The sequence below is a fragment of the Colletotrichum truncatum genome (assembly GCF_014235925.2).
Source record: "Colletotrichum truncatum strain CMES1059 chromosome Unknown Contig_0009, whole genome shotgun sequence".
Classification (NCBI taxonomy): Eukaryota; Fungi; Ascomycota; class Sordariomycetes; order Glomerellales; family Glomerellaceae; genus Colletotrichum; species Colletotrichum truncatum.
In genome coordinates, this window is record NW_027222406.1 from 1,060,346 (window position 1) to 1,086,476 (window position 26,131).

The 26,131-nt window shown below is 51.9% G+C and overlaps 12 protein-coding genes across 12 annotated transcripts; 4 read left to right on the plus strand and 8 right to left on the minus strand.

The window, feature by feature from the left end:
* Positions 1 to 962: 962 nt before the first annotated feature.
* CTRU02_212806 (uncharacterized protein) lies at positions 963 to 1,406 on the minus strand (the record flags this gene model as incomplete). The annotated part of the gene is made up of 1 exon (XM_070205916.1): positions 963 to 1,406. The coding sequence occupies one exon, from the start codon at positions 1,404 to 1,406 to the stop codon at positions 963 to 965; it is 444 nt and encodes a 147-aa protein (XP_070060309.1).
* Positions 1,407 to 1,692: 286 nt separating this feature from the next.
* On the minus strand, positions 1,693 to 3,938 carry CTRU02_212807 (DNA topoisomerase; the record flags this gene model as incomplete). The annotated part of the gene is made up of 5 exons (XM_070205917.1): positions 1,693 to 1,725; positions 1,777 to 3,101; positions 3,150 to 3,549; positions 3,617 to 3,805; positions 3,858 to 3,938. 5 exons carry the CDS (start codon positions 3,936 to 3,938, stop codon positions 1,693 to 1,695), a joined length of 2,028 nt encoding a protein of 675 aa, XP_070060310.1.
* Positions 3,939 to 4,948: 1,010 nt separating this feature from the next.
* CTRU02_212808 (DUF1295 domain-containing protein) lies at positions 4,949 to 6,123 on the plus strand (the record flags this gene model as incomplete). Its single annotated transcript, XM_036721372.1, has 3 exons — positions 4,949 to 5,299; positions 5,364 to 5,428; positions 5,487 to 6,123. 3 exons carry the CDS (start codon positions 4,949 to 4,951, stop codon positions 6,121 to 6,123), a joined length of 1,053 nt encoding a protein of 350 aa, XP_036586541.1.
* Positions 6,124 to 6,358: 235 nt separating this feature from the next.
* Positions 6,359 to 7,554, minus strand: CTRU02_212809 (phosphoglycolate/pyridoxal phosphate phosphatase; the record flags this gene model as incomplete). The annotated part of the gene is made up of 4 exons (XM_036721373.2): positions 6,359 to 7,119; positions 7,221 to 7,289; positions 7,364 to 7,385; positions 7,486 to 7,554. The coding sequence occupies 4 exons, from the start codon at positions 7,552 to 7,554 to the stop codon at positions 6,359 to 6,361; spliced, it is 921 nt and encodes a 306-aa protein (XP_036586542.2).
* A 2,576-nt stretch (positions 7,555 to 10,130) lies between these two features.
* Positions 10,131 to 10,655, plus strand: CTRU02_212811 (uncharacterized protein; the record flags this gene model as incomplete). Its single annotated transcript, XM_036721375.1, has 1 exon — positions 10,131 to 10,655. One exon carries the CDS (start codon positions 10,131 to 10,133, stop codon positions 10,653 to 10,655), a length of 525 nt encoding a protein of 174 aa, XP_036586543.1.
* A 485-nt stretch (positions 10,656 to 11,140) lies between these two features.
* Positions 11,141 to 11,649, minus strand: CTRU02_212810 (uncharacterized protein; the record flags this gene model as incomplete). Its single annotated transcript, XM_036721374.2, has 2 exons — positions 11,141 to 11,307; positions 11,367 to 11,649. The coding sequence occupies 2 exons, from the start codon at positions 11,647 to 11,649 to the stop codon at positions 11,141 to 11,143; spliced, it is 450 nt and encodes a 149-aa protein (XP_036586544.2).
* Positions 11,650 to 12,544: 895 nt separating this feature from the next.
* On the plus strand, positions 12,545 to 14,929 carry CTRU02_212812 (ku family dna; the record flags this gene model as incomplete). Its single annotated transcript, XM_070205918.1, has 5 exons — positions 12,545 to 13,032; positions 13,079 to 13,139; positions 13,193 to 13,735; positions 13,785 to 14,179; positions 14,233 to 14,929. The coding sequence occupies 5 exons, from the start codon at positions 12,545 to 12,547 to the stop codon at positions 14,927 to 14,929; spliced, it is 2,184 nt and encodes a 727-aa protein (XP_070060311.1).
* A 202-nt stretch (positions 14,930 to 15,131) lies between these two features.
* Positions 15,132 to 16,924, minus strand: CTRU02_212813 (qde-2-interacting protein; the record flags this gene model as incomplete). The annotated part of the gene is made up of 4 exons (XM_036721377.1): positions 15,132 to 15,525; positions 15,576 to 16,301; positions 16,361 to 16,407; positions 16,463 to 16,924. 4 exons carry the CDS (start codon positions 16,922 to 16,924, stop codon positions 15,132 to 15,134), a joined length of 1,629 nt encoding a protein of 542 aa, XP_036586546.1.
* A 1,428-nt stretch (positions 16,925 to 18,352) lies between these two features.
* Positions 18,353 to 18,795, minus strand: CTRU02_212814 (DnaJ domain-containing protein; the record flags this gene model as incomplete). Its single annotated transcript, XM_036721378.1, has 3 exons — positions 18,353 to 18,494; positions 18,558 to 18,718; positions 18,745 to 18,795. The coding sequence occupies 3 exons, from the start codon at positions 18,793 to 18,795 to the stop codon at positions 18,353 to 18,355; spliced, it is 354 nt and encodes a 117-aa protein (XP_036586547.1).
* A 518-nt stretch (positions 18,796 to 19,313) lies between these two features.
* Positions 19,314 to 20,192, plus strand: CTRU02_212815 (Ribosome biogenesis protein RLP24; the record flags this gene model as incomplete). Its single annotated transcript, XM_036721379.1, has 3 exons — positions 19,314 to 19,318; positions 19,418 to 19,529; positions 19,644 to 20,192. 3 exons carry the CDS (start codon positions 19,314 to 19,316, stop codon positions 20,190 to 20,192), a joined length of 666 nt encoding a protein of 221 aa, XP_036586548.1.
* Positions 20,193 to 20,883: 691 nt separating this feature from the next.
* CTRU02_212816 (uncharacterized protein) lies at positions 20,884 to 21,495 on the minus strand (the record flags this gene model as incomplete). Its single annotated transcript, XM_036721380.1, has 2 exons — positions 20,884 to 21,282; positions 21,403 to 21,495. The coding sequence occupies 2 exons, from the start codon at positions 21,493 to 21,495 to the stop codon at positions 20,884 to 20,886; spliced, it is 492 nt and encodes a 163-aa protein (XP_036586549.1).
* Positions 21,496 to 23,385: 1,890 nt separating this feature from the next.
* CTRU02_212817 (uncharacterized protein) lies at positions 23,386 to 23,697 on the minus strand (the record flags this gene model as incomplete). Its single annotated transcript, XM_070205919.1, has 1 exon — positions 23,386 to 23,697. One exon carries the CDS (start codon positions 23,695 to 23,697, stop codon positions 23,386 to 23,388), a length of 312 nt encoding a protein of 103 aa, XP_070060312.1.
* Between the last annotated feature and the right edge of the window lie 2,434 nt (positions 23,698 to 26,131).

The following is a 26,131-nucleotide window of genomic DNA, read 5'->3' on the forward strand; positions in this document are numbered from 1 at the left end:
GTCAGCAACTTTTTTTTTTGGCGGCAGGTACACTTGCCTTGAATGGGGTAGATAAGCTACTATGTACGCCCGTATCTCTCTCAACACCTATTGTTATCAGTAGATTGCCCAGAATCGGCTGAGGCGCCCTCTCACCAAGTTGCCCGATCCACTGTCCTACAGTAACCAGCCTGCCCTTCTTTTAGGCCATGGTTGCTAGCTGACGACCTTCTTCAGCAATCGCCGCCCCCTCCATCAAATCCGTCCATCCATAGGCCACGCCTCGGATCCTACATCGCATCTCATCTGATCCGATTCCAGCGCGCATTCCACACACCCCTTCCTCCTAGCTACTGTAGTTTAAGAGAACAAGAGCCTACCCCCTCCCTCGTTTTCATGCTGATGGATGCGTGCTGATGCTGATGTTGATGCTGATGTGCATCGCATCGTATCGTATCCGCTGCCATTGGCACCTTGCCTTGAAATGACTGACAGGAAATCATGTAGTGGAATCCCAATGGAGATCGCGGGTCAAACCAGCCACCCCGTGTGTCCGTGTTCCTGTATGTCTCGTTCTTCTCGAAATCGTTGGCTGCAGCATGCTTGAGCCTGGAATTACAAAGAGTATCCGACTCAGGTCTCCCCAGAATTCGCGCAACCCTCCACGTCGCACGCTGTCGAGCGCAACCATCACGTTGCGCTCAGCCTCGCTTCTGATTGGTCTACCACCCAAACCGTGAAAGAAAGGTATCACGCCCCAAATAACCCGAGGCGCCAGCCGCCCACAACCTTACTTCGTTCCTGAAGAAACGCGATCGACCAGAAGTGACAAAGAAGAACGAGGCCGTTTCCATTTCCTTCACGTACCGTTACCGTCCCCGTCCCCGTCCCCAGTGGTACCCTCGTGTGCTCGTCAGTTATCTTTGTGGGCACTTGTTTACCTTTCCTTCACTGCTGTTGATGAGGTAGCTCGGTCGATGCTGTCATCGAATCACCGGCCTTGATAGCGAGCCGTGTTCGTCACTCATCCACTTACGAAACCCCACGTTGTGACATGCTGCATCTTGGAGACTTTGGGCTCCCAAGCTCCTCCAGCCGCCCCTCTCCCGTTGCTGCCCTCTGTTATTCACCTCGGGAGTCTGTGGGTACTCACCCGCCCGCCGCTCTCCTCTTCTGCATCTTTCGGCTTCAGATCCCAGGAAAATCCTCCGCCTTTGGCCCGAATTCTTTCCGGGTGATCCCCTCCTACTTTTGGCGGCACCACTGCAGTCGCTGCAGTAGCTGCATCTCCAGTACTCACCCCGCTTCTTGTCCAAGATATCGTGGCGGGGTTCATCACACCCTCTGACCTGCGCCTCTCCGACCTCTTCCGTTATTCGCCTGGTCCCGACTAGCCGGTTGACCAAGACCACCAGTCTGTTGTCCATAGCCGCCAAACGTCTGAACCTTCAGTTATGTCGCGCAGATGGTTGAACTAGTGACGGCGCCGGTTTTCGGAACTTGAGGCTCCCATTGTGCCAGTCGTCACACCCACGTTTGGACTTCTGTGGACACGATTGATAGCAGTATCCTCGCACCGTGGTCCTTGTACGTATGGGGCCTTGCTTCAGCAACGACATCATTCGGGATTATCCCACTTCGCCTAGGCGCCTTGACGTCTCGCATACCACCAGGGCTGAGCCCTTATCATCATCGTGAAAGCTCATGCCGCACTCAATCGCGGAGGGACATGTATTCGCGACACGCCTAGTAAAGTTAGCCCTCGTGGACGCATCAGGGATGGGGGCCTTTGCTTACTGCTTTGAGTACGTTGAGCCGCTCTTGAGAGTCACGAAATACTTGCCGGTACTGGCCCAGACTTTCGCGTAGGACGGCTTCCTTGGTCATACGCCCGTCACATATTGCCTTCATCTTATTCTCCATTTCTTTGCGGAGGAAGGGCTTACCCAGACTTGTTTCGAACTCCATGCGATCAAACCCCGTGATAAGTGCCACGCCCAGTTGTGTCGGGATAAAGACCTTGAGAGTTCTCCGTCCCGCCGAGGACGCGCCGCGACCTCCTCTCCCGCGTCCTCCGCGATTGCCGCGTCCGCCTCGGCCACCTCTTGCTGGTGGTGATGGAGGTTCATCCTGGTCACTATTGCCGTCGTTATCCTGGCCACGTTGACCGCCGTCGGCCAACTGAACATACTCTCTATCTTGAATCTTCTGGATATGCTCTGCCATTGTTGCGTCCGTTCCGATTCCGTTGGCGTCCATAAGCGCAATAAGATCTGCTTCTGTAAGATATCCAGGAGGACTTGTCTTCCCGTCTGTCATCATGGCCTCTGTAGGCTGGAACGTCTCACCCTCCGTATACTTGGGCAACTCGGCCGAGTCGTTCCATTTCTCGTAGACAAAGACATCCAAATAGTTGCGCTCCAGTACATGTAAGCCACGGGTGTGAAATGTCTCCTCTCCATAGAGGATTTCAATATCCGTTGCCATGCCCTTGGCATCTTCGGAGCAGCAAGCTAAGAATCGTCGTACCACGTACTCGTAAAGTTGCTTCTCGTTCGGGTCGAGTACAGTTGGAGCAGCGAAAGTGACTGGGTGGATAGGAGGATGTGCCTTGTCGTCGTGTCGCCCCTCGCGCGGTTGGCTGAAATTTCCGTCCAAAAGACCTTGGGCATACTGACCCCATCTTTCATGCGGTGTTTGTTTCCTGATCAAAGCCTTCAAGTCCATCCCCTTGTCAAAGCGATCTGTCTCGGTTCTAGGATAGCTAATGAAACCCTTGTTGTAGAGATTTTCCGCCACAGTCATTGCCTGTTGACCGCTCATGCGCAGCAGGCGAGTTGCTGCCTTTTGCAGTTCAACGGTGGTCAACGGTAAGGGCTTCCACTTCCTTGTCGGTTTCTCCTGGACTTTGGTAACCTTGGCCTTCTTCGCTTTGATGGAACGCTCGTAGAGAATAACAACAGACATCCGATCGAAGAGCCGGTTCCGAGACCAACTGAAATTGGCTTTCTTCCCTTCGCGAGAATGCATGACCTTGATGCTCCAGAACGGTTCGGACACGAAGTTTTGGACTCGAAAGTAACGGTCAACAACAAACCCTAGCGTCGGAAACTGACAGGAGCCTGTTTTGTTAGTTTAAAAACGCAGTATGTGAGAGCGATTGACCCTACCATAGCTGATCGTCCTTTCTTGCAACGCGCCTCCAAGGGGTCGGAGACTGATGGTCAAGAATCGAGTGAAAGCATATCCGATTCTCAAGTCAAGCTCGATTCTTGCATCCACGGCATCGACTTGCTTCTGGTCCAGGTCTGTGAGGCGACGCGCAGCCGAAAGGATGTGTCTGTTTGACATTAGTAGAGTCTTTAAAAAGGAAGATATGAGGGCAGCGTACGCTCGCTCAATGTTGCTGAAATTCGCGCGCTTAACCTGGATCCCTGCGTTGCCTTTCCTAGCGGCGTTGACTATCTCCTTTCCGATATGTTCTCCCTCACGATCACAATCCGTCCAGATGATGAGCAACTGACAGTACCGAGCCTGGCGCTCAATATTCTCTGCCACAGTTTTCTTGTCCTGCACAGGTCAGCAGCCGCGAGAAGTCGAGTCTTGGCAACAGGGGATTCAGACGGACCTGAGGTACCACTGTCACTACAGGCGCAGTGAAAAGGCTCTCTGGTGGAGGATGTGACCAGTTCTTGTTTTCTGCGGTGAAGTCCAGCCCGGTCAGATGGCCGAGGACTGCTGTCATGGTGACGCTGCAAGCATTCCATGGCGGGCCAAAATCAAACTCGAAGCCGTAGTTCTTTATGTATTGCGAGCGCGTATTGTGCTGTATGTCATTAGCTCTGATTTGAGCCTCTATTTCTTTTCTAAACACTCACAACATCAGGGTTTCGTCCTGCCAAATGGCCAGCAACGGCCTTGGAGATGGACGGCTTCTCCGCAACGCAGAGCACCTTCATCTTTTCTTCTCACAGGGAGAACAGTGTTTACAAGAATGGGATGGAGTGTGTGACAGAATTCGTAAGACTCCTGATTTACGCAAGTACGGCAGGTGTTATTGTTGCGTAAGAAGGAACATGTTGCCGCGACTTTGCTTTAGGGAAAGGTACGCAGAGGCATGCGCGTCAAGCTTTCCTTCTATCACGACTGCAGCGGATGCAGGCCTAGTTTTTAGAATCCTCGAGCCTGAGTATAGGTCCTCGAACAGAAAGTCCAAATTCCTTTAACAAGATAGAAAGCTTCCGTATCCTTTTTCTTTTTGATAAACTCGCGTGGCACTGCTTGTGTCAAAATTTGACGTGTTCAGGCTGCAGTGAAGTTTTGTTTGGAGGTTGAGCTTTGCTCGCCTAGAGCAAAACCCCACAGCGGGGCTGCCGATTTCATTGGAGCTCCCTAGCAGTGAGCCGCGCCGTATTTTCAGCTCGGAGAGGTGGCCTAGCCGCTGACTGGCGATCTCGTCCAGCATCTGCAGGGACAAAACTGACGTAAGCATTCGATCGATTCAGGTCCACCGTATCGCCAAATAGTACACTACAACACCAGCACGTGAATCAACGCTAGAAAATACTGTAGTTCAATCGATACACCTGAAAAAATTGTGAAAGGTTGGACGAAGATGTCGGACTACGTTTCCAAACTGCGGTTACATGAAGAAACTTGGGCAACTTGAGTCCTAACCTCTTTAGCGAACGGGCCTTCGGTGGTTGAAAAGCCCGACGATCCCTGCGCCTTCCCCAACGTGGGAGCTCTCTCTTTAGAGTAACCCATATTATGGGTCTATGACGCTTTGTTTGCAGCACCCCACGGCTACCACGGGTCAACCCACCACAGCTCTTCATCAAAAAGCATCACCACTCACTAAGCCAACGCTGTGCTGCGTGTTCAGTCTATAGTTGCATTGCCTTGTTGCAGGTATACGAACGCAATACTGTAAATAACCCATACATTGATCTTGATCCAACCGAAAACAATGGCGCTACCAGCAATCAAATCCCTCGAGGACTGCTCAGACTGGTCCAAGGCTGCTGAGCCTTTCATCCCACAGCTCCTCGATCTTCCGCGCCGAATCGCCGCGAGCCCTCAGTCTCTTCCTCAGATTTACCTCGAGACGAACCCCCTCATCTTCGCGTTCTTCTTCTCCCTCATCATCGGCTTCGTCGCGCTTGGTGTGTCTGAGTATCACAAGAACTATTCCCAGATTGACAGGCTCTGGAGTCTTCTACCCAACTGGTATATTCTTCACATGACTGCCTGGGCTCACTTCAATGGTGTTCCTGCACAGAGGCTGGCATTGGCCGCTGCCGCGACTACTCTCTGGAGTGTAAGGTGTCCTCGTTGTCTCACGGTTCGGAAAGCTTGGCAGCTGACAAAGTGTGTTTATTCAGGCCCGATTGACATTCAACTACTGGCGCAAGGGCGGATATGAGCGAGGGAGTGAAGACTACAGATGGTAGGTATACTTTATCCGGATAGCTTATGGAACTGACATATCTGACCTACGTACGCAGGGAAATTGTCCGTAAATATGTCCCAGGCTGGGTCTTCTTTATCTTCAACGTAACCTTCATTTCCTTCATTCAGTCCATTCTCCTATGCGCCTTCTCTGCAGCGCCGGCCTACTCCATCCTTCTTGCCAGCCGCCTCGAACCGGAGGTCTCCGCCGCGGATTGGTCTTTTTTCTCCATCTTGGTTGGTCTCGTTCTGAGCGAGTTCATCTCCGACGGCCAACAATGGGACTACCAGACAGCCAAACACTCGTACCTGAAAGATAGGAAAGTGCCCCGCGGCTGGGCGCAAGAAGATCTCGATCGTGGCTTCGTCACGAGCGGCATGTGGGCGTACAGCCGCCACCCCAATTTCTTCGCCGAGCAGATGATCTGGTTTGTACTCTACCAGTGGAGCTGCTACGCCACAAAGGTGCTGTACAGCTACACCTTCGCCGGCTCCGCGTTCCTCATTATGTTGTTTCAGGGCTCAACCTGGCTCACCGAGTTGATTACCTCGGGCAAATATTCCGAGTACAGTGAGTACCAGAAGCAGGTCGGCATGTTTATGCCCTCGTCGTTCTGGGGTTACCGGAAGCCCCAGCCAAAGGTCATCAGGACAAGCGAGCTAGCCAAGCGACAGGGCAAGAAGGACATGTAGATAAGATTCGCGTCGAATCTGAGACTACGTGAGCATGGTATCTGCATTCTATCGATAAAGCCACAACAACGTGGGAGATGCATTGTGTGGCATGAAAGTAGAGCGAATGCATCTGTGTACACTTCTAAGAATAGTTCTAGTTCTAGGAGTCGTGACGGAGTTTCTAGCGTTTATTCCTCTTTCCATAGAAAGAATTCATTCGTAAATCTTGGTTGAACACTTTGCAAAACGCGGCTCATGCATCGAGGTTCAAGCTGGCAAGGCTGTCGACGTAGTAGGCCGGCACAGCGGCAGCGCCCTCCTTCTCCCAGTCCTCCTTCTTATGCACGCCAGTCAGCACGGCCAACGTACCGCCCAGCTTACCCTCTCTACCGAACTTGATGTCGGTGTCGAGACGGTCGCCAATCATGCACGTCCGCTCGCGGTTCAGTTGGAACTTGCCCTCGACGGCATCCATCATCGCCTGCGACGGCTTACCCAGCGCGATTGGCTGCTGCTGCGACATGTTGATGAGAGGGATCGAAATTGAGCCGGCGCCGGGGAAGAAGGTATGCGACATGGGCAGCGTGCTGTCAGTGTTGGTTGCCAGGAATACGGCTCCGCGGCGGAGGTACTGGTAGCCCAACGACAGCTTCAGGTAGTTGATGTGGAAATCCAAGCCGGCAAGCACGACGCCGACTTCAGGGTCCAACATGGAACCGTCGGCGATCTTTGCAAAGTCTTCTTGCGTGATGTCGCGGCGAAGGGCCGGGTCGGTGCCGCCGATGAAGTCGACGCCCTCGGCGCGAAGCTCGGCCTCGATGCCGGCCTCGCCGATAACGAAGACTTTGCGCTTGTCGGCGGGCAGCTCAAGAATACGGGAGATGTAGACGGCGGAGGAGTAGGCGGAGCCGAAGATATCCTCGACCTCGCTGGGGATGTTGAGGGCGGCAAACTTCTTGTGGTAGTCGGGGCGGGATTTTGTTGAGTTGTTTGTCACAAAGACAGTTCGCTTGCCTGTTGATATGAAAAGAAGATCATGTGGTTAGGGGCCGAGACTTGGTTTCAATAATTGGGATGAACTGAGGTTACTGGGGGTGAGAAAGGTGGTGAGCAACCTTTGGAGCGCAGGAAGGCGAGAGTCTCGCGAATGCCATCGAACAGGTGGTCACCAGACCAGAGAACGCCTTGAAAGATGAGACGAGTCAGCCTACATTCGGGCCAAGCACTTGCTAGTCCAGGTTCATAAAGGTCTGTTTACCATCGCAGTCAATCAAAAAGACCTGTCATCCAAATCTCACGATCAGCCTCTCATCCCCTCACGGTGGTTACGTCTTGAGGGGGTGTCAAATGACTCAGCGGGTGGGGAGGGAAATCGCGCACGTCAAACTTGTCAAGGAATTCCTGAATGGCGGCAGGATCGCCGGACAGGTATTTGGGGGGTTGAGACATCGTGACTTTTTGGAGCTTGGTGTTTTTGACAATTTCGGGTGAGCTGGCAGAAGCAGATGTGAAGTGAGTTTGGAGCAAGGGTGGTTCAGGTATGGCGCGCAGGCGGCTGCCGGATGACGATAAGTGGACGGCAGCATGAGTGAGAATGAGGTTGGACGGCCATCGTCCGATTGGTCCGCCCGCAGGTCGTGGCTGCCAAATTACGGGGCGGGATGAGAGGATTGAAACCTCTATAGGTAGAGCGAGACGATGCGGTCTCGGAGCATGCAGGACCAAGGACATGTTTTAGATGCGACGGGCTAGGCCTTTTGTTCTTTTCTCGACAGTTGGACAGAACCTGGGGAATACTGGTTGAGGGATCGGCAGCTTCCGAGGATAGATGAACAGAATGGCGGTTGAATCGGGTTTCCTGGAGAGGATGAGCAAGGTGGGCCTTCAACCCTCGTGTCTCTTTCCCCAGATCCAGTCGGAAGAAGCCAAGACAAACGTCGCTCTTTGCATGCATTCATTAGGATCGCTTGTCAACTTTGACAGTTCTTAGTCCCAGAATGCATCTCATAGGAGCGAAACCGGACAATTTGAGCTTCATATGCGGCTCATTTAAATTCCTCTTGAGTGTTATGAGAGGTTACCATCAAAGAATCCCAGCCCAGAAGCACGCGGGGGTCCGGACCATTCAACCAAAAAAGCAAGCTGAATGATTCAGAATGGATGAGGAATGCAGTTTGACACATTGTTTCCCCTCAATGTTTCTCCATAAGCGGCATTTCAGAGGTCACATGGACAACTGTGCCGCAATCCAACACTCTTTCCCCCAGAGGTTTATGAGTGAGCCAAGGCCAGGCTCAAAGGAATCAACTGGAATGCAACACCATGCAGCCAAATCCCACTCGCGGGGGTCACGGCCCCACGCCGAGGAAAACAAGCAAGTGCACTCCGTCAACGGAGTTTCCTTAAATGATTATCATGCATCATGCACATATGTAAGTCAGCCTCAAAATCTCGCTGGTTCTTTCCATGGCACTGCCCCTCACAGTGGACAACTGCTATAAATTGCATTAGAAATCCAAGCGTTTCTGTCTTCTGTGGATGCGATGTTGTAGGACTAATCAAGGCAAATGACGTCAGCAGGGGCCGCTGCATGAGTCGTTGAATCGGTGGTCGGGGTGGCGCAAAGTACACTATATGTCCGGATTTCACATGTGCACTATTTTTATTACCGTGCCTTTTCTTATTTTTATGGCATCTGTATCTACGGTCGGCGCCAGCTGACGTAGATCTCCTTCAGCGAAAGGGTGCCATGCCACCGAAGCCCCGAAGACCCCATAGAAAGGGCGGGCGGCGCCGTAAAAGCGTGTCGATCAGCAGCAATCTGAAAGTAAACGCGGCCCCGCGACCCTGAAAGAATGGTCCCTGAATGGCGAAATGGATCCCTTATTTTTTTTTTCCCAGTTCCACGGATCTAAGTAGATAGCGCGGCCAAGATCCGCCATGGGCCATGTTTAATCATCCGCAGCCCCTCCGTTCGCAACGTGACAACGTACTTTTAGCTCCAACCGGCGGCGTCATGTCCCGTCTGTAGTCATGCAGCCTGAAAATTTCAACATTGGTAGTAAAAGGATGGTGTGTGCTGCTGAGTAAGTTGGTCCAGACAACTTACTTTTACCTACTGCGTAAGGCCGACCGCGGCCACCCATCGGCAACCTCGGCGGTGAAGGGAGATTACACAGTGAATGGCCGCCTCACCGCTTGCGCTCTTGTTTCACCGACTGGTAGGCACCCTGGTGGAATGGAGCGTGGGGGGAAAAGACAACCCGGCCACTGGAAAGGAGATCTCAGGGACCGTTCCGGGGAAAAGACACCATCGAAAAAGCACGGATCACCGAGATTGGAACGTTTGGCAGGAGCTACGACACAAAGGGTAGGTACCACTAATACACAACACCATTGGGGGCAAACAAGACAGTTCACCTTGACCAAGGTCTTCAATCCGTACTAACGGAGTTTGTCCGGTGAATGATTTATTTCACCTTACCTGTTTTATTTTTATTTTTATTTTTCCTTTCTTTCTTGGGTCGGTTGTTCCTTCCACGAAAGAGACCTGGCCAGAATCATTTCCATCCCACACGTATTATAAATTCTCTTCTCTCCCGTCTCCATTCTTTCGCCACACCTCGGTCTTCCACGATACCATCAAAGGGGAAAAAATCTTGACTGCTTCCTTTGGTTTGACTGGACCAAAAACTCTTCGGGCTCAATTATTTAGTCTTTGATTCCCACCACCACTCGCGTCACTTGCTCCCGACACACGGCACTTGACACACTAACAGAACTTTCCGCTGGCCCACCGGATCCCGGCTCCCATCTGTTCTTCCTTGGTCCCTGCAACTCCCCTATTCCTCATCCTCACAACAAACCTGAATAACCGTCCCGGAGGGCCCTGACTCCTTCCTTGCCCACACCTCCCCACTATCCCAAACACGACACCGGACGGACCGCTTCAACAAGATTAGGACCGAAAAAAAAAAGCCAGTTGCGACGGACTCCACTCAATTTTGCCCATTAATTAAGCAACCATGGCCCCCATCAATTTCACAGAGGAGCAGCTACGCAGCTTGCATTCTATTCCAACCTACGACTACATGATGGCATCCCAAGAAGCCGCCGCTACGGCCAACAGCACCCAGGAGACTACTCCTGTCACGACCTCCACCGACGCCTCTTCCCAGGTTGACTACTTTGGCCAGTCTTCCCAAAGCTCCACCACCACCTCGTCGCGCACTTCGGTCGAACTTCAGCTTCCGTCTGTTACCAGCGCTCCCCAGAAGAGCAAGGCCAAAAACCCTCTTCCGCCTCTTTCTCGCGAGTTCCCCAAGCCCACCGATAAGATCGATGTTGAGGAGGCACTCGCCCGCAAGCCTGGCCGCTGGTCCATCAAGGGCTCCCTTGCTGCTGGCAATGCGCGTGTTGCTCCTGTCATTGACGAGGAGAAGGAGAAGGCTAAGCGCAAGCAAGCCCTCGAGGATGCCAAGAAGAGCCTCTTCGCCGCTAGCGAGTCGCTCAAGTCAACCCCTCTGCCGCCACGCACAAACAACTTTTAAAAAGTTCATCCTGCCACAACAACAACAAAGTAAAAACACCAAAAAAGAACTCAACGATTTCTTGCAGTTTTCGGTTTTTCTTTACACCTCAACAATACTGGCTTGTTCGGCATGAGAATAGGCTTTATCAGTTGTTGAGGTATGATACCCACGGTTTAGATTGGAGTGAATGGAAGGAAAGAAAGGACGGGAGTGACAAAACGCGAGGTGTCAGACAGTAAGCTTCTTGGCGACTAGCAGCGCACCAGCAGCGCACGGGAACGAACTGTCATTGCACATTGGCGTTCCATTTGGGAAAGATTGATTTTTTTTCCTCATTGTCCATTGGCACAAAGGGATGGGGATTTTGATACGCTGCGACCTTTTTTTTTTTCGCAGCTTGCCGCACCTGTACATAGTGCATTCTGGGAAACCAATATACATGGTTTTTGATCAGACTAATAAGAACACTGACATACACTTTTGCTATTTCAACCTGAGTGAAACTAATCGAGGCGCTTTGCAAGTGAGAAACTGTAGGCAACGGTTGCAACAAATCCAGCAAGATTGACGAGCGTAGAAACCCCATGCAGCTTGCCGAATGACTTGTTAAGGGCGAGCATCTCCTGCGAGTGAGGCGGCTTGTCATAGCTCTTCTTTCCATCATTTTTCTCTGTTTCACATGTCAGCGTCTATGAGATTGACGAGCTTTCACCACATCAGACTACACACCTTGGGCGTATCTAGCAGCCATAACCTTCTGGGTCTTTGGCAGAATCACAACCAAGTTAAGCAGGCCAGTGACGAACATGGTAGCGATAGGCAGCAGAGCGCTGTACCTGTTCGACTCGTCCAAAAGACCGCTGATACTGCTCTCTTGAACACCAAAGGGGCTGCTGCTTCCTGGGAAGGTCAGGGCCATGACGGCGGGGAGAGCCGTCTGGATGGTGAAGTAGACGGGGAAGAGAGCGTTCTGGGCGGCTGAGAAAGAGGGGCGCTCGAGGACGCGGAACATTGTAATGCCATTCACGAAGGACTTGATGCAGATCAGTCACTTATTCAATTATTTAAAATGCTTCATCAGCGACGTACATGGAAGAATGTCGTCCCCAGAAGGGTGCCGTATCTGGCCGAGAAAGTCAGCTACCGACCGCTGAATGAGAAGAGGGAGCCGGCGGATTGCTCCCATTGGGGGGTTTTCTTACGAAATAATGTGGTACGGTGCCACGGAGAAGATGATGGAATCGGGCATGTTGGGCAGTCTAATGTCTCTGGCACAGCAAACGCGATGCGATGGTGAACCGTGGATTGAGGTTGAAGGTTGAAGTGGCTGCGGCGAATGGTAGAAGGGCGAGGTGCCATCTGGGAGGAGCCGCCCAGTGGAGGAGACAGGGGTTGAATGTATGAGGTCACTTCGGTAAATGGACGGCTGAGCTCCATCCCGGCACGCTGCTTCAGAGCTATGGGACCTTACTCGCGAGCTCTGACCTTCGCTTCATGCATATTGCCTGCGTTCACGGACAGCGCAATTGAGTGAATCTATAGTGATGCTATCGCCCTGGACTGGCGCAAAATGAAATCGCTTGGCCTGCAGCACTAGATTGCAGCACTGGATGTCAACACTGGAAATGCCCGTCAGATAGAGTGATGTCTTATCGGTTATCATCACGTGATTTCGTGCCGCACAGGTGGTTCGACGCGCTAAGAAGGTCGCGCGTAGCAGCCTGGAGCTTGTGGAGGATCTCATCTGCCTAAAGTAAACCGGGGTCTGGACTCGAGTCTCATGCGTCGGAATACCATTCATTTATACCCTGTTCACCTTGCTCTTGTCCTCTCGTTCTCATTACATATTTCTGTCCCGCCATCAATGTTTGATTCTTGAAAAAGCCACTCGTTACCCACCACCCACAATGGCAGACAAGGAGGCGTCAGTTTATATCGTGGATCTCGGTTCCTCCATGGCCGATTGTCATAACGGCCGTTCCGAGCCAGATTTGAACTGGAGCATGCGCTATGTCTGGGACAAGATCTCTACTACGGTTGCGGCCTCGCGCAAGACATGGACTGTCGGCGTTGTTGGTCTGAAAACAGACGAGACGCTCAACGCCATGCAGGATGACGATGGCTACGAGAACATTTCCGTGCTGCAGGAGCTAGGGCCCATGACCATGTCATCACTCCGAGAGCTCAAAGAAAAGGTCAAGCCAAGTGATACTGACGTTGGGGACGCCGTTTCTGCAGTGGTGATTGCCGTAGACATGATTCAGACATTTACCAAGAAGCTCAAGTATAAGCGTCGGGTGTACCTCGTCACAGATGGTCTGGCACCCATTGATGGAGACGATGTTGATGCAATTGCAAAGAAAATCAATTCTGACGGAATCGAGTTGATCGTTCTGTAAGTCCCATATTCCACTTCGTGATACATCAACTAACTCATTCAGGGGTGTGGATTTCGACGACGCAGAATACGGCTTCAAGGAAGAAGACAAGCCCTCAATCAAGGTTAGCCAACTTCCCGCCACATCAATTTAATCTCTCCCTGACACGTATCTCAGAGAAAGAATGAGGAGATCCTAAAAGACCTTGTCTCAAAGTGTGACCATGGCCAGTTCGCAACCATAGCAGAGGCAATTGACGAGCTAGACACCCCACGTCTAAAGCCCGTTCGCCCTTACAAGACGTACGAGGGGCCGCTCACCCTCGGCCACGCCGACCCACCACCGGAGCTCAAGATTCCACCCACGCCCGTCGTCATCAACGTCGAGCGCTATTTCAAAACCAAGCTCGCCCGCGCCCCTGCTGCCACCACTGTTGTCGTGTCGTCTGACCCCTCGTCGCAGTCGACGCACACCCTCGACGGAGAGCCCATGGAAGGCGTAGAGACGACCAGCGGCTTTGCTGCAGTGAAATCTGCCAGGACATACAAGATTAACGATCCCGATGCCCCTGGCGGAAAGCGGGACGTCGAGTTTGACTCCTTGGCTAAAGGATATGAGTACGGTCGCACGGCGGTGGCTATTAGTGAGTCTGAGTGGAACGTCACCAAGCTCGAGACGGAGAAGTCGTTCACAATCATCGGTTTTATCCCCTGTGACAAGGTAATCTCGTATCTTTCCGCTCACATCAATGGCTGCTTACACGCTCCAGTACGAACCTTTTCTTAATATGGGCGAAACTTGCATAACAGTAGGTCGCAAATTCGATGAGAAGTCCCAACTGGCTCTCTCGTCCCTCATCCACGCCCTCTATGAGCTGGAGTCGTACGCCGTCGCCCGTATTGTTCTCAAGGAGAAGAAGGATCCTGTTCTCGTCCTCCTAGCCCCGCGCATCGAGCCCGATATGGAGTGCTTATATGATGTACCTCTTCCCTTCGCCGAGGATGTCCGCGGGTATCAGTTCCCGCCCCTCGACCGTGTCATCACTGTCAGTGGACAAAAGATCACTACAAACCACCGTCTTCTCCCTAGCGATGAGCTCACAGAAGCGATGAGTGACTACGTTGACTCGATGGACCTCGGTACCTTTGACGCCGACGATGAAGGGCATGTCTCACTTCCTGAAAGAAATAATAGAGTTGATTGCTAACAAAGTGCAGAAACCCCTCGGAATACGCAGCGATCGATGACACCTACAACCCCGTAATCCATAGACTAAACCAAGCAATCCGCCAAAGGGCAGTAAACCCGGAAGGACCGATTGACCCCGTCCCGCCCATCTTGGTCCGCTACGCCGCGCCCCCAGAGCCGCTTACCACGAAGAACAGCTCCGAAATCGAGGCCCTCATCTCCACGGCAGACGTCAAGAAAGTGCCTCCAAAAGCGAAGGGCAAACGCAATCGCGAGACAGTCAAGCCGCTATCAGGCCTCGACGTCGACGCCCTACTGGGAGCGAAACCCAAACGCGCTAAGATCTCCTTTGAGAACGCAATCCCGGAATTCAAGCGTGCACTCACCGTCGCGGAGGAAGTCTCAGAGATCAAGGACGCTGCGACGCAGATGGGCGCGATCGTGTGCTCGCTCATCACGGACAGCTTTGGCGATGCAAACTATGCGCGCGCCGTAGAGAACTTGGGTGTATTGCGAGAGAGCCTCATCGACTTTGAAGAACCGGGCATCTATAACGAATTTGCGAGGGATCTCAAGAAGAAGATTCTCTCTGGAGAATTGGGCGGCGACCGTAGAGAGATGTGGTGGAAGATTCGAACATCCCGGCTTGGGCTTATCGACCAGGCCGCGTCCGAGGTTTCAAACGTCACGAGTGAAGAGGCTGATGAGTTTTTAAAGTCAAAATAATGTGTTATAGCGAGCGTTTCTTTGTTTGAGGGGTTGAGCAAGTTCATAAGATATATCGAGCCTGTACTATTTATTCTATGGATCACTACCAGTAGTACCAACCCCTGAATTCCCGAATGATCGTAGTCAAGAGATATTTCTAGTTTCAATTATCGGTCCCAGGTTTTCACCTTGCACATAGCTACGCCGTTTCTGTAGCGTCTCACTTCTTCCTTCCGACTTGTTCATCCATTCTGGCACGAACAGCCACGCCAAGCATCGCACGAAGGGTATAAGCAGCATCATTTCCAGCGTTGTGAAGGTTCTTGGACGGAATTTCCAGGTCTTGCAACACAAATCCCAAGCTGCGACCTTGACCTTCCTCTCTCCAGGCCTGGTGCATGTCCTTCGTATCAAGGCAGCGCAACAAGCCGTCGACGCTCCAGGGGTGAACATTCATGCTGGCCATGTAGCTGAGGTCGGAGTCGAGGTCGTGGCCGACGAGAACGATGTTGCGAAAGGGCATTTCTTTCTTGGGAACGCCAGAGGTTGATAGCTCGTTGAAGGTGGAGAGAATCTTGTCTCTGAGTTCATTGACATTAGGATACTCGCTTTCACTGCTTTATGTTAGCTGGCCTATCAAATTTTGGTATAAAATGCTGCCTACCCAAAGTTGAAAAGCTCAGGACAGCCCTTGACGTACTTCCTGTTCACGATATGTTTATAGTCAGCCGTGACCAGATGGCGACTCTTGATGTAAGAAAACCAATTTTGTCCGGTTTCACCAGGCGGAATATCGACGATGTCCTTGGTGTCCAACACAGACATTCCGACCTCCAAAATAGTACCATGGTGCTCTTCGGCAACCTCAATATCGATGCATATGAAGATGACCTCCTTGATCAGGGCGTTAGGGACCAGCTCATCGGTCTTCAACTTCTCTTTCCCCTCGATAACGCCCGCCTGGGGTCGGAGGCCAAGGTACGTCTGGGCGTCATAAATAGATTCAGCGCGATTCTGGGCTTTCGCTTGCTTCTTCTTTCTGCTTTTGCTCTTCGTCGTGGTTGTATCGAGGTGGGCGTTAAGGTTGGCTAGCAAAAAGTCCATGCCATGAATGAGTGCACCTTGGCAGGCATCTTCGTCGACCGGGGGAGGAATTGCGCCCTGCAGAGCCAGATATTCGTTGTGGGAGGATGAACGTCCAACGTATTTGGGGCGAATGGTGCAGCTAGATCCAAATGTAATGTAGAACTTCTCGCCAGGTTGCCCATCAGGGATAGTGAGTTTGGTCTGAATGGAGGCGTTAATGATATCAAGGAAGTGATTGAACTGCTTGGTGGGGACGAATATGTAAGGCGACTCATGGAGCATTTTGGGATGGTATACGTAGAAGCTATCTGTGTTAGTTCAAATGTCGTAAGGGTCTTTCAGCAATAAATCGTGAAGACTTACAAGTCCCAGGTCTGCTCTTCGGTCATGCTCTCAAAGAAAGGAGCGGCCTTCTCTAATTAGTCCATCGTCTTCACTGGCACTCTATGTAAAGAAGCTGCTCACCTTGGGTCGGTTGGTCTTACCGATGTAGGATGTAGGATAGCGTCTGACCAAATCCCAAGCAACGAACATCGCGTCTTTTTCTGACCAATCTCCTGGCTTTAGGGTCTCATACTCTGGGAAAGTCTTCGTCACAAGTGCGTTATATTCGGCGGCAGACAGCTTCGCGGATGTAGATGGCACATAGTTGAGACTAGAGACATGCGGTATTGCTTTGCCAGTTGAGCCGCTGACTGACTTGGTTTCTTTTCCTCCTTTAGCGGCTTTGATTGCAGCAATGTGTCGGTCGAGTGCGAGAGGGTCAAGAGTAAAATCCTCGATCACCTCGTCTGACTTGTGACAAACTTGATCGTTGAATCGGAAACCTGCGCCTAGGATTTTAGTGAGACGATCGACGAATTCTTTGTTCTCCTTGCCATGAGAGAATTCCTTGCACGGCTCACTGTTGAGAAACGAGTCCGTCATTTTGGGGTCAACGAGTGGTTGCAAAGAGTAAAAGAGCAAAAGAGTTGTGAGAGAGGTAGAAGGGATCGGCGACAGCTTTAAGTCTAAAGGTATGTGATTGTGCCCGAAGAAGGAAAAGGCGCGAGAATTGAGATTGGGTATTGTTGTTGAACCTCCCGTTATTAAAAAAGAAACAGGCGACTAGTTTACGAAGCGGAGAAGGTCTGTTAAAGTGATGGTGTAGCAGTCTTGAGGTCAAGTTACGGAAGGCAGTAGTCGCGGGGCTTTGCCTTCCTAATAGCTTCATAAGAAAGCGGTAGACTAATAATGCCTTGCAACTAACAAAACTGGACTGAAAATAATGGTTAACCTGCCTTCCGCAGTCCAGCAGGTAGTCTGCCTGAAGCTGCTTAAACCCAACCAGAATTGCATGAGAAGAGCTTTCTGTCTAGTTATGCGACAATACTTGTGTGGAGCTTGTATCACTATCCCATTTGGCCTCTCGATCATTGAAAGAGACCGTCAATATCTGGTTCACTGAACAGAATCTAAAGCTTGAGAAGTTGAAGATGCATAGGCTTCATACTAACAAATTGGGACCGAAAATGGACAGCGTGATGATCAAGATCGTTTTTGTTGTTCACAACCCACTGGACGCATAGACAAATCAAAATCAATTCTCTTAGTCTATTGCCAAATTATCTCATTTATTAACTTACTCACAATGACAACTAACAACTAATGACGATGATAAGAATACGTCATACAAGTTACAGACCAGCACGACTAGCTTGTCAGACAAGCTTTGGTTCAAGGAAGAATACATTTGGAGGCATGAGAAACAATGAGCCTCTACGCTCTCAGCAACCTCTCGATGACGTTTCTGCAATAAGCAGGTACATTAGAACCCCTCTCCGGCTTGTGTCGGCCAACGGCCAATATACAAATCTCAACCACGTTTAATATCCGTCCCATTACAGCAGATGCCCAGACGGGATGCCGCCGTGGAGCGCTTCCTCGCGCGTTGGCCTGGTTATCCGCGTCGTACTGAGAAGCTGACTGAAAGACGCCGCATCCCAGTTTCCACCTCGGAGACGTTCAATAGTCGAACATCAACATTCACACATTCCATCAGACCATGGAGGATCAAATCAAGTAGGTGAGAAGAGAGACGATGGGGCCTCGTGCCATTAATATCTGTTCCGACATATTGCAACCCCTCTTAAACCGCAAAGACCAGCCGAAAGTCGACCCTTTTTTTTTTCTCAATAACCCTCAGGTCCACCCATAAACGCCGCCGCTATGAAGAACGACTAGTCTGTTATACAAGACACCAGCAACCATCTGCCTTGGAGCCTTCCCTAGACACGTAACTTTCGTCCGTATTGTTGTACACATTATCCCACATCTATACCATCTATAAAGAAGAATGTCCATCGACGGGACACCTCAGGATGTAGTTTTCTCGAGGAGCTCCTTGGCTTCGTTGACCTTGGTGGCCAGGTACGGGCTTCCACCGCGATCGGGGTGGTTAAGGAGCATCATGTTACGGTGTGCCTTGCGGATCTTGTCGCGAGTGACGCCGCTCTCCCTATAGAGACGACGTGATTAGCTTACGTATCGAAGGGGGAAAAGCCGATAGGAAAGGACTCACTGGAGAGAGAGGATGAGACAGGCCTCGCGCTTGTTCATGCGGGGCTCGAAACCGCCCTTGTAAAAGGCCTTGCCCATCGCGCCCACGCCGCCGCGAGATCGGCGCCACGCAACAAGTCCGGCTCGGCCCTGCGGAGAGTCGTCAGTTTTATCGGTTCTCCTAGGAAAATGTAATTCATCAGACTTACGAGGAAAGCTGCAACGGCAGCGCCGGCTCCAACAGCAAGAACGGAAGTCATGATTGTTGAGGTTTGGAGTGGTGATGGTACAGGGTGCTGAGTTTGCCTGCGGATAAAAAGCGGGTGAGAGGTATCGCGAAAGAAGGTGCTGGATGGAGTCGAGCTTTTTTTTCTGCGAAGTTCGCCGTCTCCCAAAGCCGTGATGCGCCGGTGTTGGCCCGTGCGTTGTCACTCGCACCCGGCGATCAATCGGAATGTCGGTTGTTCCGTTCAAAGCAATGGTAGCAACAACAGCGGGAAAAAAAAAAAAAAGCAGAACTTTGGGTTGGTCCCTTTGGTCCCACCAATCCCGTGCTAATCTTATCGGACCAGTTCGCCCCACCAATTTGCCAATCGATAAGCCTCGGAGAGCAAAAATTTCTAAAAAACTTCCTAGGTCGCTGGAGACAAGGCTTCGATCACCGCCTTCCGCTGAACGAGAGGAAGCGTCAAATCCCCCCCAATTCTCCCCCGACCACACTTTTTCCAAATCCTGTGACTGAGTACGTGATACCCGTAAAGGTATCATCACCGTCGCAATGAGGTATGTTTATGTTCCTCTGCTTTTCTGTTTAAGCATATCCCCCCTTCGTTGATGGAGGAGGTTTCTGTGCAAGTTCACGTTTTCCTAACATTGCCTCAGAATCGAGACTTGCTACTTCTGCAGTCGCCCTGCTTACCCCAGCAAGGGCATCACCTTCGTCCGCAACGATGCCAAGGTCTTCCGCTTCTGCCGAAGCAAGTGCCACAAGAACGTACGTCTCTGATTGCTCTCACCCGGATCTTGCCCCTCGAGGGGCCCCTCCTCGAAGACAAGCAAATTGGGACGGCAAACCACCGAACAGTAGACTGACACAGCTCTCAAACAGTTCAAGATGAAGCGTAACCCTCGCAAGCTCAAGTGGACAAAGGCGTACCGTGCCTCGGCGCACAAGGAGATGACGGTCGATTCCACCCTCCAGTTCGGCGCGCGCCGCAACGTCCCCATCCGTTACGACCGCGACCTCGTCGCCAAGACCCTCAAGGCCATGGAGCGCGTGTCGGAGATCCGTTCTCGCCGCGAGCGCGTCTTCTACAAGAAGCGCATGGCCGGAAAGCGCGAGCGCGAGCTCGCCACTGCCCGCAAGCTCGTCGCCGAGAACGAGCACCTGCTCCCCCGTCTCCGCGGTTCCGAAAAGAAGCGCCTGGCCGCCGAGGGCGCCACCGAGGACGAGATCGCCGCCATCGAGGCCCAGGGTCTTCTGTCCAAGTCCAAGGCCGGAAAGGTGTTCGGCAAGGAGAAGGTGCGGCAACGCGTTACTGTCGACGGAGAGATCATCGAGGAGAGGGAGGGTGTTGTTCAGGAGGACGACGGGGAGTGGGATGACGATGAGGAGGACGGTGATGACAACGACGACGATGTCGAGATGGAGGACTGAGTGTGACGTGCTGAAAACCAGGAGACGAGGGAAAAGAAAAGGGAGAACGAGAAAGAGAAGACAAAACGCTAATCGAGGAAACTCCCTTTCCTCTTTGATCTCGACGGGGAGAGAAGGGAGACCAACTTTTTTTGGGTTTTCTGGCGTTCAGGGATTACAAGGCGGTATAGCATCGACGGCGTTTGGTGGCTCTGAGGAATTCGAAAAAGAAAAGAAACGTTATCCGGGTCAGAACGGTCCATCATTCTCAGTCCGCCGCCTTTGCTTTCCGCTTCTCTGATACCGAGCCCTCGTGGCAACAACCGCTTTAGCGGGCGATTGTCACAAAAGAAAGAAAAAAAAACACCATGAAGTTTCGGGTTTTTGTGCCAAGGGATGGGAATGGCGTGGCATGGCACGATACGCCTAAGCCTGCCTGAGGACATGCAGGCCCCTTTCCTGGAGGTTAGGAAAAGATAGATATCCAACAAAATGCAAAGTCCAAAAATACCGTCAAAATAAATAGCACAGCAGGCCGATATGCAAGTGAACTGCCCAGAATAGAGCGTCGCGGGTATCAATACTCTAGATGTTATACAAGCTTTTCAACAAGAACTCCTACCAAGCCAAACTCGAGAATCTCTTACAACCGGGGGCTACCGCTGCTGCCGGAACACTCAAGTATGCCCCAAATACAATCACAAGTGTACAATCAAGCGACCTGCTTGCTCTCCTTTGTAGAAGGATGGTAGTAGGTTTTTGGCGGCATGGGAAGCTCGGCCTCGACGTCTTCGATAATCTTCTTCTCCAACGCCTCCTTGCGCCTGACCTCTTCGTCGGTCGTATCGCTCCCGGGCACAGTCGAGTCGCCGTAGTTGCCCGCGCCGCCACGCCCCGAAGCGCCCCTCGTCGATCGCGCCAGGCTTGCGTTAACTGCAGCCCGAGTCTTGCCAGCGACCTCCTGCTGCTGCTTGGCGTCGGGGAGCGAGGAGCTATCGTGGAAGTTACCCGCCCCACCGCGACCGGCGCGGGCGTACGCCGATGATGTGGTGGTGGGCGATGTTGGACTGGCGGCAGTGGCAGAGGCAGCGTCCTTTTGCGCCTCGACGTCCTGTCAATGTCTTGCGTGAGTCCACATCATTCTCATTGTGGGGAAAAAAGTAGGAAATCTTTTTCTTCCCAGAATCCGAAAAAGACATAAAGAACATCATAGATTCAAGAACTTGCGTACCTCTGACTTGGCCTTCTCGGCGTCCTCGACGTCCTTCTTCGAGTAGAAGTTGCCTGCCCCGCCTCGGCCAACTTTACGAAATACGTCAGACATGGTGACGGTAGTGGGTACCTTTGTTTTAATCGAACACGGATCTAATTCTCTACCAACTTGGTCTGGTGAACGAAGGAAAGAGACCAGAAACAATAAATAAATCAAAAAAAGAGATGGACTGGGTTGGCAGAGACCTGCCGAAATGATAGTCAACGAACCGTCGAGCGATATCTCTGATAAGGGCCCGATGAGAAAAAGTGTTGTAAATGAAAGTCATTAGCGGGTAAAGCACTTGGCAGGTGGCGCCGCGGGGTTAATCAAAAGCTGAGTGGGATGGATAGCCCAGACCACGTTATCAGTGTCTGCAGTCGGTTCTTTTTTTTTTTTTTTTTCTCGGAAACATTCCTTTGTCGATACAGACATTCCACTCTCTCTGGTTGCCGCGCGCCGGCTGCCCGAGACCTCTGAGACTACCTGTGCCCTTTTGAGACGTCTCTACTCTTCTCGAAGAGGACGCATGCGGTTCATTGGACAGGGAGTTCAAAGTGACGCAGCTGTGTCGATCGCCGCGTTCAATCACCAAACCTTCATCCTAGACCCCCTATGTTCTATTAGGAGCCTCTACTCTGCTTTGGTTTCGGGCATGTTCAATGGGATCGACAGGTACGCCGACAAGGCCACTTGGTTCTCCGATAAAGACCGACAACGTCCAAGTGTCGCTGTGCAAATACGCCTGGTAGATCGGATTGGAGACATGAATGACCACGAAAACCAAGGTGCTCTCAGCTTCTGCCCAGCCCGTGGCTACTGCGGAAACTTTCCCATTGCAGCTCCCACAACCTACAGGTACTTGAAAATAGTCCAAGGGTCCAACCCCCCTCTTCCAAACTCGCTGTAAGGGGGGAGCGGAACGCACGGGAGCGGCAGCAGCAGAAACCTTTTCTCGATCACCAATGGGCTTTTTCTCATAATTCGCGCCTGTTCCTGTACAAAGGGTAATGGTCCCCTGAAATGAAGGGGGAAACCATCATGATTACACGTGGAATAGGTTGCTGACGCAGGTACACTGAGGAAAAGTTGGCAGAAGCAATAGTTTGAGCCACAAGGGAAGGGAGGGAGGTTGACGACGGGCTTCGCAATGATAACGAGTGCAGCCCAGAGAGTGAGTACCTAGAGGTACGACTGGGTACCTGACATGTATCCACCCAGATGACAGGGCTCTTGATAGCGACACGCATCCTATGGGGACCGGAGGGGTGATGTGCAGCTGCCGCGAGAGGGGCTGGCCAGACGTGCTGATCGCCCTAGGCGATTTTTGAAGTGTTGTCCGCTGATATCTCCGCTGTCTTCTGTGCCCGTCACATTGACGCGGGGACAACAGCGCAACGACCGCACGGTTGGACCAAGGTGAAGAAGGGAGACAGTGCTATTGCAATAGTCAATCCCGATGCCGGTGGAAGAGGAGGGAGGGAAAAAAGAAATCCCATACTCACGTAATACGGGGCGCAGCCAACCCCTCTCTACTTTGTGCTCGATCCCATGACTATGAATAAACAGGCACTTTCCTGACCCACGCGTCGTTTCTGGTAGGATGCAAGGTGTGCAGTGAAGCTGTCACTTCAGCCGGAAAACCTTATCTACTGGCGAGCATGGTTGTGGCCTCTGAAAACCGCACCGGCACAGCCCTTTTTGTGCATTTATGCTGCGGCTTGCGATCAACGGGGTTTCTTGCTTTGGTGGGATAGCTCTATGCATGATGAATCCAGCTTCGGGATGGCATGGCACTGTTCAGAGAGCGAGGGGTGCAGCTGCAAGGCCAACAGGGCATGACCCTGTCTTGGTGTCTCATTTGCCCTACAGAACCACACTGTTGAGTCTTGCCAGCAGCCGTCGATTCGGTCGATGGCTGCCTCTACTTCCGCACGGCGGACCAGGAACTACCCTGTCCTGCTAGACGGACTGAGGAGGATAGAGTTGTCGATCGACATCGAGTTGGTCATCGAGCTGTGGAGTATGCGATTGTTGGGGGACTTGGGGCGTTGCCCTTAGCGTGGTTTTTGTTCTGCCCAAAACATTTTCTGTCCAAAAATTGGACAGGATTTCGGAGTGTAAACCGATGCGCTGCGTGTCATGATTTGTTGAACGACTGGAGTTGGAGATATGTTTGTCCAACTCGTCAAAATTCTTGTCGATCTCGAGCATGGATGGCGACTTGGTAGGCTGGGTCCAATTGCCAATGTACATCTTGCGTGGATCAGACATAGGTGATGTTGTTACCAGCATGCGGCTCTACTAATAAACAGCTGTCCTCTTCGTTGTCAGCATAAAACAAGCCCTTGCGTATAGTTAACAATCGTCTCTGCTTGAGCGGACCCCCAGGCCTGGTAAATCAGGCGTCTCTGATAAGCTCCGATCGGGTGGATGATTTTTATTAGTGGTGCATTAACGAGTTGCCGTTTGGTTGATTTAATTCAGTTTGACTGTCGTGTCTGGGGCGCCTTTTGTGGAGTGGCACTGTGTTATGTCCCCATGGCCCAATTTGCCTAATTGAAACTCATATGAAAGATAATATGGTTAGGCTTAAAATGCTCAAGTCGGGAGACCAAGATCGGTGCCCGAGGATCGTCTTAGTTCATTACGAACACTAGCTCTTACCATTCCTTTACACTTGTTAGTTGTTTCGCCGGCGTCGTTTTGTATGCTTAAAACGGGGTAAAGGTGAGATTAATGGCAATGACAACCGAACCGCCGGGATAGAGGGAAGGTTGTAATCGGCTAGCATCGTTGGTGCTGCAGAAGATGCCCTGGTACCGCCTTGCCATAACGCAACAATGCAAACCAGGTTCGTCACCATGCTTTCGCCGAGACACTGAAAGAAGTTTTGCAGGTGTGGATTATTGACCAGACACGGAGCAACTGCACAGAATCAATGTGGTCTTGTATGCATTCAAAAGATATTTTTTTCTTTTTCTTCCTGAACTTGGATGGCTGCGGTCCGATGACGCACCGGTTGCATGCTGAATGCATTACGAAGATGAGGAAGGCTAGACATCCGGGGCACCGGTGGGCGTTGGAGGAAGTTCCTCACTGGCGATCTTTGGCTTGCTTTCTCAGGGCAATGAACGCTGCCCAGGAATTCCACCACACCTGAGAAATGCGAATACAAGGAAACTAGCGTCAAGTGGCAAATGGTCATCCATTCTGACCGGTGAGGAGGCGGTAGAGAAAAGTTGGGGTGACGGCCCTGCACCGGAGAGGGCGTGAGACGTGACGGGAAGAGCGGCGTCCCGCCAGAGCCACGAGAATCCACCCAACTTTCCCAGAGGAGAAGGCCGCATGGCGCCCGATGGAGGGGAGGGGGAGCAGCTGACCGTCCCGAATAGCAATAGCACTGGTGGCCATCTAGCACGGAAATGGCGAGACGGGAGCGAGACGGTCCTGGGGCAGAATGATTGACCGGGACTATGGGATCCGTCCTGGCGGCGAGGATGAGGAGAGAAAGGCCAAGTTTGGGGGGGGGGGGGGGACCCTAACCATATTCCAGTAAGGGCGGGCAGGAGAAGTAGTAGTAAATGGCAATTGGTTATTGCATTGTATACATCAAAAAAGTGCGTACCATAATACATCGGCGACGGCGGCGGCGGCGGCGGCGGCGCTGACTGACGAGCCATTCAGCACAGCAGCGTCATGCTCGGACTACACTTTCGTCGGATTCGCTCCTTGGCCGCCCCAACCAACAGGCTTGATAACTTTCAGGTAGACCGCTGCAGCAAGCGAACGAGTCCTGTGATTTGCGGTCACCAGGATGGGTCTACATTGAACCAAGTGTGGTGGTGGTGAACTATGTGTGGGAGCCCGTCCAGGCGGAATGTTGCTAGGTCCGCCCTTCTTGCTGGCACGATTGGCATGTCGTTCCGCTGGGGATTTAGCTTAGGTGACCTTACCTAAGGCAATAGAAAGAGGAACAAGGAGGGCAAGGAAGACAAGGAATGAAAGACAAGGGGGGAACTAGCTAGGTGCATAGTAGAGGAGGGGGTGTGTGTGTGTGTGTGTGTGCGCGTATGATTGTGTGTAGTAGTACGTATGTGTGTGGTGGTAGCCGTAATCGTAGTAGTAGGTATTACCCTACCAATTGGCTGGTGGTTCTCCATTGTTAGGTGCTGTCGCACTCGCCAATTGAACTGTGTACCAATTTTTTTTTTTTTTCTGTTTGAACTTTTTTCAATGGAGGCATTCGCTCCCCATTGGAATCGCCGTACTTTCCGTCCCAGATGGAACCGCAACTCCTGTTCCTGATCTGACAAGAATGGAGTCAATGAGACTTGGTCCGTGTTTGCCCAGTCGAAAGCAACTACGTCACTGCCTCTGAATACGGACGGACTTTCCCCAGGTATCCGTACACTATCCCCACTGTGTAATCGCCAGAGAAGAGCACTGCCCGCCCCCATCGCCACACAGTGTCCCATCATATTGATGGAAGAGTTGCTTGGCTGGTGTGGCGTTAGCGGGGAAAGGGCATGTGGTTTGTCTGAAGGAGGTAAAGTGAAGCAGGTGAGGCAGGCAGGTATCTTTTTGGCTTTTAGGCCCCCATGGCCTCTGGCCCTGCACTGTGTACACCTGAAATTGGTTTGCTGAACCGTCAGCATAAATTTAGTGCGAGAGCGTATCTTCCCCATGGCTGCCCCAACAGCGCCGT